This window comes from Pelophylax lessonae (assembly GCF_965119305.1).
Source record: "Pelophylax lessonae genome assembly, chromosome: 4".
Classification (NCBI taxonomy): domain Eukaryota; kingdom Metazoa; phylum Chordata; class Amphibia; order Anura; family Ranidae; genus Pelophylax; species Pelophylax lessonae.
In genome coordinates, this window is record NC_138771.1 from 405,323,791 (window position 1) to 405,343,021 (window position 19,231).

The 19,231-nt window shown below is 46.6% G+C and overlaps 1 protein-coding gene across 1 annotated transcript in view; it reads left to right on the plus strand.

Moving 5' to 3' along the window:
- DDX46 (DEAD-box helicase 46) overlaps window positions 1-19,231 on the plus strand; it is a 395,525-nt gene that overhangs the window by 112,418 nt on the left and 263,876 nt on the right. Inside the window, exons 9-10 of the mRNA XM_082254255.1 lie at window positions 3,825-3,945; window positions 18,694-18,869. Of these exons, the coding sequence (XP_082110381.1) occupies window positions 3,825-3,945; window positions 18,694-18,869 (297 nt within the window). The remainder of the gene's footprint in view (window positions 1-3,824; window positions 3,946-18,693; window positions 18,870-19,231) is intronic.

Below are 19,231 nucleotides of genomic sequence, written 5' to 3' on the forward strand. Positions count from 1 at the left end.
CCATTTTGGCGGAGCCTCCCATGCAATCCTATGGGGCAGCCATTTTCCCTGGGTCATGCAGCCTATAAGTTCAGCCTACTCTAGCAGCACTTCCTTTTGCTCTGAAGCAGGACACTCGTGGCAACACTCTGCGGGGCACTGCAGGTTATTGCTCTCAATATGTTTCTGTATTTTTATTTCTGGATCAGCTTTTTTCTCTCCTGTTTGGGGGTCTTTGTCACTGTAGCTGAAGCGGTGGGCTGCGCACTCTCAGCATCCAGGGATAAGAAGAAGCCTGGGGTATGGGAGGTATTGAGCCAATGATGCAAATTGATAGCCTTAATTGTATTGTCTCTTGCCTCCCTACCCGGCACAAAGCCAACTTGATCATTTGAGATCAATGTCGTCAGGAAGGGTTGAAGTCGATTTGCCAGAATTTTGGTGAAAAGTTTTAAATCTACGTTTAATAGGGATATCGGTCTATAGTTGGATACCACCGTATCGTCTTTTCCTGCTTTTGGTATGACCGATATGTGGGCTTCTAGGAGTCTGATAGGTTGGGTGGGAAGGGGGGACATGGTGTTGAAGGCCTTCAGAAATGGTTTCTGAAGTTGGTCTAAGAACGTTTTAGAATAGGCCACGGTGAAACCATCTGGGCCAGGGCTCTTGCCTAATTTCATTTGTTTAATCGCTTGTTTTAGTTCAGATTCTGTTATTGGGCTTTCTAAAAGGTCAGTGTCTTGCTGAGGGATCGGAGTGGGGCTATGTTTCTGCAGAAAGGAATGCATCAAACTCTGTCTATTGAGGGCGAAGTCCAAGCCATTCGTGTTATGAGGTAAGTTATATAGCTCGGAGTAATAATTTTCAAATTGGGCGGCTATATCGGGTGTAGTTAGTTTGGGTATCCCTTGAGCATCCCTGATGCATTGAATAGAAGAGTTAGATTTCTTAGTCTGAACCGTTCTTGCTAGTAGTTTACCACATTTGTTGCCCTGTTCATAAAATAGCTTTTGAGATAATATGGCTTTACGCTTTTGTTTGCGTTCCAAGAGTTCTCGTAGGGCAGTCTTTGCTTGAATCAGTTCCTGGAGGGTAGTTTGAAGGCGTTCGACAGGTTGGCCTGGGACTATCTGTCGGCTGTGCTCCGGCACGTCAGGCTTAAGGACCGTATGTGGTCATTCATTATGTCACTCTACTCCTCGCCGATGGCTAGAGTCAGGGTGAACGGCCATCTCTAACGGTACAAGGCAGGGTTGTCCCCTTTCGCCAATTCTTTTCATACTTACTCTAGAACCGCTATTAAGATGTCTCTGTTCCAACCCAGATATCAAGGGATTAGATGTAAATGGCCATACCTATAAAGTAGCTGCATATGCTGACGATATTTTGTTGTTTCTACAAGACCCTCACATATCTATCCCCAACTTACTTAAAGACTTCAAACTATTCAAAAGCATCTCAAACCTCAAAATAAATTTTGCTAAATCGCAAGCGTTAAATGTCTCCCTCCCAGCCGCAACCGTTCTCCAATGCCAAAACAACTTTCCATTCAAATGGGAAACCACTGCTCTCAAATATCTGGGTATCTATCTCACATCTAACTTGTCAGACCTCTTTAATGAAAATCACATCCCAATTCTAAGATCTATTAAAGAAGACCTTCATAAATGGGGAACCTTGTTTTTTTCATGGTTTGGTCGAGCTGCATTGATAAAAATGAATGTTCTCCCAAGATTGTTATATGTCCTTCAGGCCGTTCCTATCACAATTCCTCCGTCCTTTTTCAGAAATTTCCGTTCATTGTGTACACGGTTCCTATGGAACAATAAAAGACCAAGGATCAGCCTTGACCAACTGATAAGACCTAAGCAGAAAGGTGGCATCGGTGTCCCTGACCTACAGAACTATTATTGGGCCTGTCACCTATCCAGAATTGTGGACTGGTCGGTGCATGCCACCCTCAAAGATTGGGTTCCCCTTGAGGGAGCATTTTCCTACCTTCCTTTAGAAAATACTCCTTGGATTAAGCCAGGTCACATACCGCCGTTACTCAAGAAACACCCACTCATTGGCCCAACACTCCAAGTCTTTCAGAAAGTCTCCAAGAAATTTGGTCTTTCCTCTAACCCAGGTCCCCTTACGCCAATTAATAACAATCCAGCCTTCCCCCCAGGAATGGACTTATCCCTCATTAAAAATAACTGGCCATTTAGCACTCACTTGCTAAACACTTTTTCTCAGGAGGCATTTTCCGAGATTTTGCCTGTGTTTCCACTCAGTTGTCAAAAGGCTCTTTCCCTACCCTGCTATACCATCAAATAAGAAATTTCCTCACAACTTCCGACCACTCCACTTCATTGTCACGACAACCCACTCCATTTGAAACCCTTTGCTTTCAATCCGCCCCCCTAAGACATGTTGTCTCTTTGACGCACAATATACTCTTCATAAACACTTCCTCGAAAGAAGGGAGGGCGTGTCTCGCATGGGAGAAGGATTCAAGTATGGATTTATCAGAATCCGACTGGGAACGCATTTTCAGTATTGCACATAAGGGATCCATTAACGTCTTGACACAAGAAAACAACTTCAAAACACTGTCCCGATGGTATAGAAAACCAACTTTACTACATAAATTCAACTCTGAGAACTCAGATAAATGTTGGAGATGCTCCAGGGAGGAAGGTACCCTTTTGCATATTTGGTGGTCCTGCCCACATATCCAAAAATTTTGGGCACAAGTGCATCAAATAACGACCAAAGTCTCCACAATGGCTCTAGATTATACCCCAGCGCAACTGTTACTACACCATTCTGACTCCCCAATATCTGCATACTGCAATACGCTTCCCCTACACATGATCAATGCTGCCAAGTTGTGTATTCCCATTCACTGGGGCTCACAACACATTCCCTCAATGAAGGAATGGTTTAAAAAAAAATCAACAAGATTGCAGAAATGGAGGAACTCATAAATATTGGCAAAGATACACTTGGGCATGTTGGTTGCACTTCCGAACCACAAACCAATACACAGATCTTAAAGACGGGATTATCTTACAACAAACATAGCACATTTTACAAGAAATCCGCATATATATTAGGTGTAGTATACTTTTTCCCTTGTGAAATTCAAACTCTATCTTTACAGGGAGATATCCCCCCCCTACACCAGGGATGTGTGGGGCTATCTCTCCTCAAACAAATTGGCTACACAGTTTTAAACATTTTTGATCCAAACTGTCATATGAAGAGCTATGTCGTATCTTATAAATGATGGTCTAAATTGATCCTGTATTTCTTCTTGCCTTTCTTACACCCCCCCCCCCAACATTTGTATTAAGTTAACCTATGCTAATTTTATGTACCAAGAAGTGTTACTTTATATGTATTCGATGTATGTTGACTATCGCTGTATTGTTATTCATTTACTTTGAATAAAATAAAACTTTTATTGGAAAAAAAAAAAAAATTCTGATACAAGTATACCCAGCATTAGGTTAACTGCATTCTGGAAAAAGTAGAAAAGCATACGCCTTTGGACAACATCATTCTCCGTTTGGGGAGAGGGTAGTGTTAGACCAGTGTACTTGGATGGACTTGACTAACCAATCAAGCTCAACGCAAGCTAACACTTTATAAGCAGTTACAGCAAACTGTTTGTTTGTCTTTATCGTACATCATTGTACCCAGAGTGTCATCTTGAATCCTTAGGACGGTTATACTGCCACCTACCGATGATTGGACACAGGCAAAATAGATTTGTTTTTTTTGTTTACTCTTTACACTATTAAGTCTCGTATTGTTGCAATATGTAACATGGTTTACTGTTCTTTGTTTTTTAGATGTCAGTGCCTACAGACTAAGTTTGGAGGGCATTACAGTGCAAGGAAAAAGTTGCCCAAAGCCAATCAAAACATGGGTGCAGTGTGGGATATCTATGAAGATTTTGAATGCACTGAAAAAGTAAGTTTTGATCCTTGATGACATTCACACAGGTTTATTGCCTTTTTTTGCGCAGGCTCACAGCAACTGTGCTGCGGGTCACTGGTGGCCCATAGACCAGAAACTAGGTGTTTGTACATATGCACAGAAAATCCTCTGCACATGCATAAATGTGCTGCTGGTCTCTGCCAGGCCAAACATACCTAGAAAATTGGGGGGGGGGGGGTTTGAACCTGCGGTGGGGTTCTGTACGTGAACCTTCAACAGCAGTCCAGTTGTTTGAAAAAGCTTACAGTTTAAACTAAAGTCTATCATTGTTTGAGTTATGCATATACAGTTATCAAAGATAATTATTTATTGCCATGGTGGTCCTTTGAGAAATGGCTTGTAACTACAGAACCCAAAATTGTCTATAGGTGAAGCTTTAAATGCCCCTACAGTTCAACAGTTTAGAGTTACCCATAAAATTATCTTTATATAGTTGGTGAGTCCTTCCCAGTTCAACCTATGGTGCGCCTCCTCTATAGAGAAAATAAGTTTAATCTTTGTAGTCTTTCCCCATAGGTGAAGTCCTCCAGTCCCTTTATTAGCTTTGTTGCCCTTCTCTGGACTCTCCTGGTTCCAGTATATCCTGGGCGGCATACTCAAGATGCGGACGAACCAGAGTCTTGTAGAGTGGGAAAATTATCGTTTTATCTCTGGAGTGAATCCCATTTTTAATACATGCCAATATTCTGTTGGCTTGCTTGCAGCAGCCTGGCATTGTATGCTATTACTGAGCCCATCATCTACTAGGACCCCCAGGTCCTTTTCCATCCCAGATTCCCCCAGAGGTTAACCCCCCCCCCCCCCTAGACGGTAACTTGCATTTGTATTTTTAGCCCCAAAATGCATTACCTTACATTTTGCAACATTAAACCTCATTTGCCATTGAGTTGCCCACCCCATTGTTTTGGTTGGGTCTTTTTGCAAGGTTTCCACACCAGGACCATTCCGAGCACTCCCCATTTATAACTACCCTTTGCACTCTCCCCTGTAGCCAGTTTTCAATCCAGGTACTCTCTATGGTCCATGCCGACAGACCTCCGTTTGTAGAATAAACATTTGTGGGGAACTGTATCAAATGCCTTTGCAAAACCCAGATACACCACATCCACAGGGCTTCGTGTTCTATCTTAGCCTCCCTGTTTGCACTCTTACATTTCTTATTGCATTTTTTGTAATGTTGAAATGCTGGCAATGACTCCTCAGTCTTTTATTTTTTGAAGGCCTTTTCTTTTGCTTTTATATGCATTTTTACTTTGGAGTTTAGCCATCTAGGATTTTTTTTAGCTTTTTTAAACTTATTTCCCATTGGAATGCACTGGCCAATCCCTTTATTTAGTAGGCTCTTAAACACTCCCATTTTTCCTCCTGTGTTCTTAGGATTTTATCCCTTTTTAATGTCATTTAACAAAGAGCGCAGTTTAGGAAAGTTGGCTCTTTTGAAATTCGGTGTATTTGTATTACCCTTGAAATTCGGTGTATTTTTATTACGCTTGTGTTCTATTTCAGTGATTTATGCAGAAACAAATTGACCTATGGTCGCTGTTTACTAAGTGGCCCCTTATTTCTACATCTTTCACATTAGTGCGTGCACAGCAGTTAACCCATATGTGTAGTGCAGTTGCTGTTTTCATGTAGGCACAACTGAAGTGCACTTTAACATTTCTGTGTATGTGAGGGCGAGAGGTTTAAAAAAATTTGTTATTGATTTAAATAAAGTTTTTTACTTTTTTTATTTTTTATTAATCAAGTAATTTTTATTGAAAAATGTTTGCAATTTACAACAAGACTAAAACATGAAAAACATTCCCACTAGACCTAAAAAAAAACCATTGACTTGAAATAATTGCCAAACGCCCGCTGCAGCTATACTGTGGCAGGCTTGCTCGGCTGCTTGAACTGCTGTACCTGTATGGCATTTCGCAGGAAAGCTCCTGCCCCCATTAGGCACTGGGGAAGCCAATCCACAAGACTGGCGGCCATGATTGCCGCCATGCACCTGCGATTGCTCCCTGTGGAGAGAGAACGACAAACTGCTGTTGTAAACACAGCAGACCGCTCTCTGGAAAGAACACAGAGTGCCTGTGATCCTCCTATTTAGAATCGCAGGTTTGTGTTGATTCCACAAGCCCATCCCCCTCAGTTAGAAAACACCCCCTAGGCATATACTTAACCCTTTTATCGCTCCTGAGTTAACCCCTTTCCTGCCAGTGTCATCAATACAGTAACAGTGCATATTTTTAGCACTGATTACTGTAGTAATGTCACTGGTCCCCCCCAAAAGTGTCAATGTCAGGGGTCCGATCTGTCCGCTGCAATGTCGCAGTCCCGCTAAAGATCGCAGATCACCGCCGTGACAAATCTTCCCCCTAGTTTGTAGACGCGATAATTTTTGCGCAAACCAATCAAAATACGCTTATTGAGATTTTTTTTTTCACAAAAATATGCAGCAGAATACAAATTGGCCTAAAAGGATGAAAAATTTAGATTTTTAAAATTTTTTTTTTTTTTTTGGGAATGTTATATAGCAGAAAGTGAAATGATAGATTAGAGATAGATAGATGGATTAGAGATAGATAGATGGATTAGAGATAGATAGATGGATTAGAGATAGATAGATGGATTAGAGATAGATAGATAAGATATAATTTTTTATTTTATTTTTTTCCAGAATTGTCACACTTTTTTGTTAATAGTGCAAAAAATAAAAATCGCACAGGTGATCGAATACCATCAAAAGAAAGCTCTATTTGTGGGAAAATAATATATTGGGGTACAGCGTTGCACGACCGTGCTATTGTAAAAGTAATGCAGTGCTGATTTGCAAAAAATGGCCTGGTCATTAAGGGGGCAAAACCTTCTGGTGCTGAAGTGGTTAAAGGCATAGTTCACATTTACCAAAAAACTGCCTATGCAGATAAAGGGTGTCTGTAAATCAAAGGGTGTCTGTAAATCACAGGGTTGAGCACTCAAATACTGACGCAAACTCAGAGCTATGGGGGAAAGAGCTCATGTGAAAGGGGGTTGAATCAGAAAAAAGCTTGCTCCTGTGATGGTAGTGAACAGTAACAGCAGGGAGCCTCTTGGCAACATCCTAGCAAAAAGTCAAGATGGGATGATGCCATTTCTGGGAGATTTTAAGTTATGCTTTGGGAGGTACGTAAATGGCCTATACCTATAGCCAAGGGCATTATCCAACTTTGGTCAAAGGTGCAGAGTTTGACAGATGCCTCTTAGCTATATAGGCAGTGTTTTGGTTAAGGTGAACTCTACTCTTAATTAGTTTGTTTGGACCTTCTTGGTCCAAACAAATTTTTTCCATGGCAGAATGGTCCAGCCACTGAGGATGCTTTAAAAGCTTTGCTGCATTCAATAAGCTGTAATGTCTTTCTGCAGTGGTGCAAGCAAATTCCCTTCTGCTGGAAAGTTGCTGATACGGCATCTCCGCCATTTGGGAACAGCATTCTTGTGTTTGTAAATTTGTTTTTGTTTTTTAGCTATGAATTGAATGCATTGTCTGGCTGATGTGGAGATGGTAACATCATGATCTTTGCCTTGGCCAATGGGAGAATGGCTTGTATTCATTGACTATACCTTGGCCATTCAGGCTTTTCCTAAATGGCCAAGGTACTATGCAACTGACACACTCTGCTTATGGCTGCAGAAGGGAAGCCACTTATATCAGGACAAGTGTACCCCCAAAAGACACCACAGCGTACTGTATGTAGAAAAGCTACTACAGTCTATTACAGCATCCTCAGTGGCCAGACTGTTCTGCCAAGGAAATTATTTGTTTGAGCCAAACTGACTCAAACTGTTTAAAGTGAAAGCATACCTAGAATTCAGGTTTGCCTTGCTGTCACATAGGAGACTGGAAGTCCCTTATGTAATAGCCTAATGGAATTGGCAGGTCATCTCTGCACCCTTTTACAGCTAATCAAACATAAATCGTTCTTGACTAGCTTTCCCCAGCCACAGCTGCCTTGCAATGACAGCTCTAAACCAGAGGTGGCAAAAAATGTAATTTCTCTGTCGCTCATTGACAGACGTAGTCCTCGTTGATTCAACACACTCGGGTTATGCTGCCCTTTACAGGAGTAGGACTAGACAGGAGAGAAAATGTTCTGGCCACACCCTAGGGGCAGTCCCAGAGGGTATATCCTCTCACTTCCTGCTCTAGCAAATCAGTTTTTTTCTGTCTAGTTAGGAGTAAGGACCTAGATACCTTGCTGGGATCTTCGGTCCTGGCAGGATTTTTTTCTTAGAAAAGATTTTTTAGACAGCTTTTTTTCTCCAGTGTTCCTGTGAGATCTTCAAGCAAGAAAGCTGAACTGGGCGACGGGCTGGATGTTGAGATCCAGTGGTCACCCCAGTTCAGCCTACGAGCGCGTGCAGGCCATAGTTCCGCGCTCGGCCGCGACATAGTCCCACTGGACGGGGACTGACCCTGCAAGTTAAACGTCTCGCCGAAACGCCTAAGACCATGAGTCACGGCGTCCGTACTGGTCGACAGCCCTCCCACCTCGGTGGAGAGGGGTACTGTCAGGAGTTGGCGCCCGCCTGGTTCCGGTATGGTGAGTAGTATGTTCCCCCTTTCCCCCTGACGGGTCTTGTGGTAAACGCAGGCCCCTCGCTGTAATGGTAAGGATGGGTCTTCCCTCTATCCTATAACATGTCACAGATCCCCCTGTTTGAGTGTGATTTTTGTGAACAAAAAGCCAGGAGGCTTGGTTTGGGAGCTGACAATCTAATTGCAAAGATGTTAAAATGATGAAGTCAGTGGCAGTACTAGAACTTTACTGTGATAGTATAAAGTATCCTACCTGTCAGAAGCCACAGGGCGATGTCTAGATATGTATACTGCATTCCAGATCAGTCCCCCAGCTAAGCAGATGCCTCCCGATGGCCACGGACCGCATACGGCCCGCCAGAGTCCGGTACCACCGACCACGCTGACCACCATGAGGGTGAAGGGTTGTGAGGCCGAGATCCTTCTGCAGACATGCCGCTATTCTGTGCAGGCCGCCGCCATTGTCTGGTAGTTCGCACGAGGCCGCCATTTTGGCGTAGCCTCGTGTCTCCAGCATGGGGGCGGCCATGTTTGAGGTGACTCAAACACCTCGTGGAGCTAGGGGAGGCGCCGGAAGGCGTGCAGAGGGGCGGAGCCGCCTCCTTTCTTCCCGGGAAGCCAGCCAAAAGACTTCCTGTCTGCTCTAGACAATGCTGAAACAAGTTGCATTTTGAAACTCTGAGCAGTAAGTGGTGAGCTTTGGGGTCTATCTCTCTCTCTCTCTCTCGCTCTATAGGGGTCCCTAAGCAGGCAACACTGAGGGGCTTTGTGGCGCTGGGGGTCTGAAAAAAAAAAAAAAAGTTTTATTTCTTTTTGGCAAATTGATTTTTCCGGGCAGTATCTGGAATTATCATGGACCCTGCCACACAGGTAACCCCACCGGTTTCCCTCGGGGTGGGCCGCAGGACCCGCCAGTGCACAGAGTATGGATGCATTCACAGCAGATTTGAAGTCTTTGCTGGCTCGGGTGGAGACGGCCTGTCAGGAACGGGGGTCAAGAAAGCGACCCCCGCCTACCCCTATATCGTCTGAGACTTCAGATTCAGATGCTGAGATGGTTATTGCAGCTGCAGGCCCCTCTGCAGGGGCTGTTATCTCAGGTAAGGTTCCCTCAGACAGTGAGGAGAACGTTCATGCTTCTGCCATAAATCAGGAAGAAGCATTGGTGGACGCACTAGTTGTGCGGTTCGGGAAACCTTAAGACTTTTCCGGCAGAGGCAAATAAAAAGGAATTTCCCTTTGGTACTAGCAGACCCACCAGGACGGTGAAGGTTTTTTCTTTACCCAAATGTTTGGGTAAAAAGATTAAAGAGGTATGGGATCATTCTAAGCGTACCTTTACTAGTTCCAAGCGCATTACTAGACGCTATCCGTTTGAGGAATCCCTCATTAAGAAATGGACGGTATCACCAGTGGTGGATCCACCTATTTCCAGACTGAATAAAGCCATGGTTTTTTTCAGTGGAGGACGCTTCGTCCTTTAAGAATTCGGTGGATCGGAAGGTAGAAGCCGAGTCCCGCACTATCTTTCCCTGATAGGATCAGCCTTTAGACCAGTTATTGTCATTTGATCTAGTTCTCAGACATTTACGGAATGGGCGCGATTGGTGAGCCAGGACCTGTAGGGGAAAGGTATCCCCCAGGCAACATCTGTTTTCATGGAACAGATTATATAAGGACTACAAGTTGTCTGTGACGCAGCCTTGGATGCTACCCCCCTATTAGGACATGCATCTATGTCAGCGGTAATCCTCAGACGTGTGCTGTGGTTAAAATGCTGGGTCAGCGTAAGTACTACAGGGAGCGGTAGTTACCGTTCCCTGAACAAATCATTTTCTTTACCTTTTCCAAAGATTAGCATCAGTTCCCCACAAGAATCGGATCCGGTTGAACGGACAGACCAAGGAGCCTCTAGCCGGGTGACTTCGGTCTCTAATGTTTAACCAGGAGAAATCACCACTCGTGATAGGAATCAGGTGTCTAAAGAATGTGTGGGAACAGAGAACGATCAGACTTTGTCGGATTGCCAGGGCCAGATAGCTCTAGGGCAGCCTGGTTCGGATCCAGTCAGGCAATATCAGGGTGATGACGTAAGTCATTCGCCAAGGATTTCACCATCTGTGCCTTTTTCACAGCATCGCGAAGGCGCGGAGATTGGTAACGCGCGCCCACGATGCTCCAGTGGACGCAGCAGACGCGCTGAACGGCCTGTAAAGGCAGTGTCAGCTATTAAAGGGATTCCCTCATCTCAGATTGCTGCTGAGATTTCTCCGCAGGATGGAGATGGAGGGAACTCCAGTTGTCCTGGAAATTCTAGGCTAGCCTCGTCAAGCCGGTTCGGCCGACTTGGACATGCTAGTCGCGAACGTTCCTTGGGAACTTCTTCTCAGGGAGTGTCTGCGGTCTCAAGGACCGATCTTCCATTGTGCTTTACAATCGCTGGGTTTAATGGCCTGGCCATTGAGACCCAGGTACTGAAGGACAGAGGGTTGTCAGCTTTAGTCATTCCTATGCTAATTAAAGCAGGGAAAGCAACTTCCAGCAAGGTCTATTATCGCACATGGAAGACGTATATCGCGTGGCGCGAATCTTTAGAAATTCCTCCACGTACCTATTCGGTGACCCGAATATTGGCCTTTCTGCGAAAGGGGGTTGAGCAGAAACTAGCCTTGAGCACCATCAAGGGTCAGGTTTCAGCATTAGCAATCTTCTTTCAGAAGCCTTTGGCTATTAAGTCCTTGGTGCGGAATTTCATCCAGGGGGTGCGGCACCTGGCTCCACCAGTCCGCGCGCCCTTATCGCCCTGGGATTTTAATTTGGTTGTCGGTTCTGAAGAAACCTCCCTTTGAAAGCATCAGGGAGATTCCCTTGTTTACTTTATTCCAGAAGGTGGCCTTCTTGGTGGCTATTACTTCTGCACGCAGGGTGTCAGAACTGGCTGCATTGTCAGACCAGTCCCCATATTTAGTGATTCAGAGGGATAAGGTAGTTCTTCATCCTAAGCCATCCTTTCTTCCAAAGGTGGTTTCAGGCTTCATCTGTATGAAGATATTGTACTACCTTCCTTGTGTACTCAGCCCAATCATCATCAGGAACATGCGTTGCATTCCTTGGATGTGGTTCGGGCAATCAGGGTATACCTGAAAGCTACGGAATCATTCCGTAAGACTGATTCACTTTTTGTGATCACGGATGGCACCAGAAAGGGGTTGCCTGCATCTGCCGCGACTATCTCCAAATGGATTAGACAGACGGTGGTACAGGCTTATTCTAGTAAGGGTCGGAATCCTCCGTTCCCTGTTAGGGCGCACTTCACTCGAGCGCTCAGTACTCCTGGGCTTTCCGCCATCAGGAATCAGTGGTCCAGGTATGTAAGGCGGCCACCTGGTCGTCGGTACATACCTTTACAAAATTTTATAAGATTTAGGTGATGGCATCGGTGGATGCCTCATTTGGCCGCAAGGTTTGCAGGCCGCAATTTGAGGAGACCGGTGGTCTACCTCGAGGGTTGTTTTCTGTTGGAATTTTCTGTTGAATCTCATCTTTAATTGATGAGCATTGGAAACTTCTAGTTGGCACCGGTTGGGCCTTCTAGATGGATTTGTTTTCCATTTTCCCACCCCTCATTTGTGGTACTGCTTTGGGACGTTCCGAGTGTGTTGAATCAACGAGGACTACGTCTGTCAATGAGCGACAGAGAAAAATGGATTTTTTGTAAAATCTTACCGTAAAATCCTTTTCTCTTAAGCTCATTGACAGACGTAGTACCCGCCCCTCTGTTTTTGAGTTGGGTTGGGTTAAATTCTCTAAACACTGCTTTGTGACATAACTGATTTGCTAGAGCAGGAAGTGAGAGGATATACCCTCTGGGACTGCCCCTAGGGTGTGGCCAGAACGTTTTCTTTCCTGTCTAGTCCTACTCCTGTAGATGGCAGCATAACCCGAGTGTGTTGAATCAACGAGGACTACGTCTGTCAATGAGCTTAAGAGAAAAGGATTTTACGGTAATTTTTCTAACTTCAATTAGTGCAGGGATGGTCAGCAAACAGATTTAAATGCTTGTCTTGTTGAACCAGGGGCTCAATTTGCTTTGCAAAGTAATATGCTCTTTATTGGTTTTTCTTCTCTAGCTAAAATGGACAGTTTAAATTATTATTAATAATTATGTAACCACCTGTTCAAATATATAATTGTATGCATGCTTTACAATATGAGTAGTGGTTTGTTGAAGGTTTTTTTTTTTTTCTTTCGAACACCTTTTATGGTAAATTGCTTTTGGGAAAAAATGAATTGTATATTTAAAAATAGTTTTCTCTTTTGTCCTCCGACAGTCGCCGCCCACTAATACAGTCTTCACCAATGGGTATTGACCTCTTATCCACAGGAGCAAGCTAGGCATAAGACTTGTTAAAAACAAAGCAATTTACATACACACCTACAGGGGGCTGTCCCACTGGTCCAATACCCCCGGCTAACCTCATTCCCAATTCAGTTTGTCTTCTACCTAGATAGGAGTAAGATAGACTTTCCCTGTGCTGGGGCTACATGTCTCAGCCTTTCTTCTGTTTCATTACTTTTATTTTCTGCAAAAGTGTTTTCTTTGCACTACTAGCTTTATATTTGTTCTGCGCTTAGTCGGATCTACGGAAGACTACAGCGTTTGCGGAGCTGGGAATCGGACTGGTCGTCCTGGTACTCCAGGACAGAGGATCTTATGGAATCCCAGCCCGCCATCGAGCGTTTAGCGGGCTATGCGTGCGCCCCGATCCTCAGGGGCAAAAGCCTGCGAGGTGGCTACCTCGCTGGGATGCCTCAACATGCAGTTTTGACCGTGCGACGCATCCTATTTCGGCTGCCGGCTCCCCCGCCATCTGGGGTGGGGGGTTCGCGTGCTATCGAAGCACCCACGCCATATGGAGCGGTAAGTTACTTCTGTGTGGGGCCTCTGTTTGGGGATGACAGTCGTCTGCTGATGTCTGTCTGTACTCTCCCCTCATGTCTGTGTCCGGGGCTGGCATCCCTCCCGGTCCCTGCGGGGGGCCTCTTGGCGCATGTATCGCCGGGGGGGTCTGTGGGGGTCCCTGTTGACTTTATCAGTGTGTTTGGGGGTGCAGACATGGCGGTGCAAAATACCGCGGGTCCACCATTTTGGGTATGGGCAGCTGCTCTGGCCTCACTGTGGGCACTTTCTGCAGCTCTCTATGTAGTGTTTTTGGCACCATCTTGTGTGTGGCAAGGTGTTCTTCTTTGCACATGTTCGGCGGCCATTTTCCCGGAGCCTCCCATTCAGATGCATTGGCAACCATTTTCCCTTAGAAAATTTTCCTATTCAGCCTCTAGCAGGTGACATCACTTCCTTTCCTCTATGCAGAGATCGTTTCCAGCAGTGTGGTAACTCTTCTGTGGGTTTCTTTTTGCTGGTTTTGGGGAATATTTTTCTGTTTTCAGTGCTTTTCCCATCTCAGGGGGGTACCTTAGTGTAATCCTTATTGCGGTGGGTGCGTCTTAAAGGGCCAGCGCCATAGTATTTTTCTTATGGAGTCCCAGAACTGCAAATTTCCCCCAGCCTTGGTGACTAATTCAGGTATTCCTCCTGAATCTTCACCTTCTCTTGCTGCTGCACTTGCGACTTTAGCATCCAAGGTGGATTTATTGATGTCAGAGCGGGGTTCTAGAAAGAGCTAGGATTTCATTATCCTCCGTTTGTGAATATGATATGGTTGCCCTGGACAGTTTGCCCCTCGGAGGGGTCTCAGTCCTTTTATGCTGATGTAGAGGTGCAGGGGGTGGAGGAGAATGATCCTTCTCCTGAAGCGGCTAAAGAACGCACTGCTGTGTCTGCGCTTTTTGCTTCTGTTAAAGAGACACTACATTTAGAGGATGAGCCCAACCCACCGGGTAAGCAGTCTTTTGGGACTCGCAGAACCCGAAAAGCGGCACGGGTGTTTCCTTGTCCCGCTGAGTTCACGAAACGGTGAACGAACAATGGCCTAATTTAATGCGCCCTTTTGTGGTACCAAAACTGTTTCAATTCCGTTGCCCTTTCGCGTCTCCTACAGATTCGCGATGGACCGTGTCCCCTAAAGTGGATCACACGGTGTCCAAGTTTAACAAGGCCACTCTCATGCCCTCGGAAGATTCTCCGGTGTTCAGTGCTCAAACGCACTCTGGAGGCGGATTACGCCCCTCCGACTACTGTGGAGATGGTGGAGTAGATGCGTCTGGCAGGTTTTGTACCTGTGTGACGCGGCCTTCGAGGAGGCTCCTCTAGCAGCTCGGCTGTCTGGTGTCACGGTGCTGCTCCATCGTTTAATGTGGCTGAAGAGCTGGTCGGCTGACCAGACTTCCAGGAAGACGGTGTCTGACATCCCTTATGAGGGGAATCGTCTTTTTGGGGATTCCCTGGACGAGTTGGTTAAAGGGGGCACTGGGGGCAAGAGCACTCTGCTGCCCCAGAACCCCAGGGGTAAGTTTTTCCACGGTAAGCGGGGCCCTTCCTTTAAACCAAATCAGGGGTCTTTTTTGTGCCTTCAAGGTACAGGACAAGGGGAAACCCTTTAAGGGCCAGGGTGGTCAGAGGAAGCCCTGGGCGGGCAAGCACACATCCGCCGGCCCGGCGGGTCCTTCCGCCTTCACCTGCTAGGACGCCCTCACCCATTACAGGGGTGGGGGAACGTCTGCGCGGTTCCTAGTCCCTTGGCTGCTCCGGGTTCCGGACAGGTGGGTTCAGGAAATCATTCGATCGGGATACAAGATCGAATTCCTTTCGCGGACATTCTTTCCCTCAAATCTTCATTTGACCCCAGATCGGTTGCACGGACTTCATCGGGCGGTTCAGGATCTTCTTGCCCAAGGGGTGGTCGTCCCGGTGCCTCATCGGGACCGGTTTCGGGGGTTTTACTTGAATCTGTTCACTTTGCCCAGGAAGGAGGGCAAAGTACATAAATTTCTGGACTTGAAAGCTCTGAACCGCTTTGTGCGGGTTTAAAAGTTCCGCATGGGTTCCCTCCGTTCGGTGGTGACCTTCTTAAGTCCAGGAGATTTCCTGGCTTCCGTTGACCGCAAGGATGCATGTCTACACATCCACATGTTCGCGGGTCATCAGAGGTTCCTCAGATTCGCAATCGCGGAGGATCACTCTCAGTTGTGGCGTTACCTTTCGGTCTCGCTTCGGCTCCAAGGGTGTTTACCAAGGGCTGGCTCCTGTTCTGGCCCTGTTGCGGGTACAGGGGATTGCGGTCTTGCAATATCTGGACGATCTCTTGTTAAGATCAAGTGCCAGCCCGAGTCTCTTACGCGATCTGTCAACTACCGTTCAGACGCTCCGGGAGTTCGGATGGAGCGTCAACGTTCAGAAGTCGACCTTGTCCCCTTCTGTTTGTCTCCCTTATCTGGGAATGGTCCTGGACTCTGCCCAAGCAAAGGTTTTTCTGCCGGAGGCCATGCTCCGGACTCTACATGATGAGGTCAGGTCCCTCCGGGACAAGGATTCCTTGTCGCTCAGGGCCTGCATGGGGTCCCTGGGGTTGATGGTGTCAGCCTTCGAGGCATACCGTTTGCACAGTTCCACACGCGATTTCTTCCAGCGGAGATCTTGGCCAGGTGGGACAGGCATCCTCAATCCTTGGAAAGGAGGATATCTGAGTCGCCAAGTCAGAGAGGATCTTCTCTGGTGGCTCCTGTCCCCGGCTCTGACGGAGGAAAAATCCTTCCGCCCATTGTTGTGGACGGTGATCACCACGGATGCCAGCCTGTCAGGCTGGGGTGGCGTTCTGGGCATTCTGTCTGCCCAGGGCACGTGGTCGGAGGAAGAATCCTCCCTGCCGATGAACATCTTGGAATTGCGAGCGATCAGATTATGCTTGCTCTGTTGGTCGGCTCATCTTCGGGGCCGCCTTGTACAGGTCCAGACAGACAACGCCACTGCGGTGGCTTACATCAATCATTAAGGGGGCACCAGGAGTGCCCGGGCGGCCCAGGAAGTGACCAAACTTCTGTCTTGGGCCGAGACGCACGTCCCGGCGGTTTCGGCAGTTCACATTCCGGGTGTGGAGAATTGGCAGGCCGATTATCTGAGCCGCCAGACCCTGGACCAGGGTGAATGGTCCCTACACCCGGAGGTTTTTTTCAGATGCGGTGTGCGAGGTGGGGATCCCCAGGTGTGGATCTGTTCGCCTCTCGGCTAACCAACAAGGTGGGAAGGTTCGTGGCAAGAACGCGCGATCCTCTGGCAGTCGCCTCGGATGCGCTGGTGGTGCCTTGGAATCAGTATTGCCTGATTTATGCCTTTCCTTCGATTCAGTTGTCCAGGTTCCTTCGCAGGTTAGTCTCGGAACCAAAGTTGGTGATTCTGGTGGTCCCAGACTGGCCGTGCTGGTCTTGGTACGCGGCCATCGTCCAACTGGTCGTCGAGACTCCGTGGCGGTTCCCGTTACGAGACGATCTGCTGTCTCAGGGGCCGATCTTCCCTCCTGCTTTACAGCCGCTGGCTTTAACGGCGTGGCTGTTGAAAGCCAGGTCTTGAGACATCGGGGGTCTCTCGTCTGCGGTCATTCCTACCCTGCTCAAGGCTAGGAAGGCCTCTTCCGGTAAGATTTCTTACCGTACCTGGAAGGCTTATTTTGCCTGGTGTGAATCCAGCGGCATTCATCCTCTCTCCTTTTCGGCGGCGAGGGTGTTAGCCTTCCTGCAATAGGATGTGGACCAGGGCCTTGTGTTGACTACGATTAAGGGCCAGTTATCTGCACTGGCGTTCCTTTTTCAGCGCCCCTTGACGTCAAATTCTTTGATACGCAACTTTATTCAAGGGATGCGTCATTTGGCCCCTCCTCGGAAGAGCACTTTTACCTCCTTGGGACTTGAACTTGGTTCTGCCCGTTTTTGCAACGTCCTCCCTTTGGAAACATCAGGAAGTTTTCTCTGCCTCTGCTGTCACAAAAGGTTGCCTTTCTGGTGGCGATCACATCTGCCCGCAGAGTGTCGGAGTTGGCGACCCTGTCTTGCCGCTCCCCTTACCTGGTGGTTCATAGGGATAAGGTGGTCTTGCGACCTAACCGCTTTCCTTCCTAAGGTGGTTTCTGGTTTTCACCTTAACGGGGACATTGTCTTGCCTTCACTGTGTGCGAATCTCAGGCATCCTAAGGAGTTTGCCTTGCATTCCTTGGATGTTGTCCGGGTGATCAGGGTTACCTGTCGTCCACTGACTCCTTTAGGAAGTCGGATTCTTTGTCCTTCCTGAGGGACCTCGGAAGGGTACGGTTGCGTCTGCGGCAACCATTTCAGAATGGATCAGACAGGCGATTGTGCAGGCCTATTCGCTTAAGGAATGGGTTACGCCCTTCCCTGTCAAGGTGCACTCTACCAGAGCGGTGAGTGCGTCATGGGCCTTCCGACCTCAGGTTTCGGTGGACCAGGTGTGCAAGGCTGCGACTTGATCGTCCGTGCATACCTTCTTCATATTTTACAAACTTCATGTTTATGGCATCAGCAGATGCCTCCTTTGGCCGCTAAGTTCTGTGTGCGGCAGTATCTTGAGGGGGCCCTGGCTTTGCTGGTCCCTGTCTATTGGGGTTGTTTTTTTCAGCTTGGTTATTTGCTTCCTGGGTTGTTACTCCAGTTGAGCTTTTCGATTGCCCAGAGGGTTTACTTTTCTGTTCAGATAAGGTTCCTTTATCTGACCTGGGTGCTGCGTTGCCTTTGTGACGGTTGCGCTTCCCACCCCTTATGTCTACACTGCTTTGGGACAACCCATTGGTGAAGACTGTATGAGTGGGCAGCGACTGTCAGAGCACGTAAGAGAGAACTGAATTTTTGTAAAATCTTACCGTAAAATTCCTTTCTCTGAGTCCTCTGACCGTCGCCGCCCCCGCCCCTCTTTTGGGGTTTTTGGACTATCTACTGCTTGCTTCCAAACTGAATTGGGAATGAGGCTAGCCGGGGGTATTGGACCAGTGAGACAGCCCCCTGTAGGTGTGTCTATGTAAATTGCTTTGTTTTTAACAAGTCTTATGCCTAGCTTGCTCCTGTGGATAAGAGGTCAATACCCATTGGTGAAGACTGTATGAATGGGCGGCGACTGTCAGAGGACTCGGAGAAAGGAATTTTACGGTAAGATTTTAAAAAAATTCTGTTTTATTTTTTTTGCCCTTAAATAGACACTTGTATGAAAAACCAACTCCAATCCAGGCACAAGCTATTCCTGCAGTCATGTCTGGCCGTGACCTGATAGGTATTGCCAAAACTGGAAGTGGAAAAACAATTGCCTTCCTTCTGCCCATGTTTCGACATATTATGGACCAGAGACCTCTTGAAGATGGTGAAGGACCTATAGGTAGGCAACAATTTCCAGTAACAGCCTTTAATTTGAACTTGTATTGTGTGATGACTTTATCATTTTGGTCTATTTGTCTATACGAACATGTATTTTTGTTGTAGCCGTTAACAAGAATGTGTAATGTTTCTACAGTATGTGCCCGTTGTTTTGTAGTATAAAGTGTTTTATGCAAGTTTCTAAATATCGTAATATCTTCTACTCATAAGAGCCATTAAAGTGGACCTGAACTCAAAAAGTAAATATTTTTTAACCTATAGAGAACACCTAGAGGTGTTAATTATGCCTAAAGCAGTATCCTAAAAGATTTGTATTTTTGTCTTGAATTCCTTCTGTTGGAAAATAAATAGTGCATTTCTCAT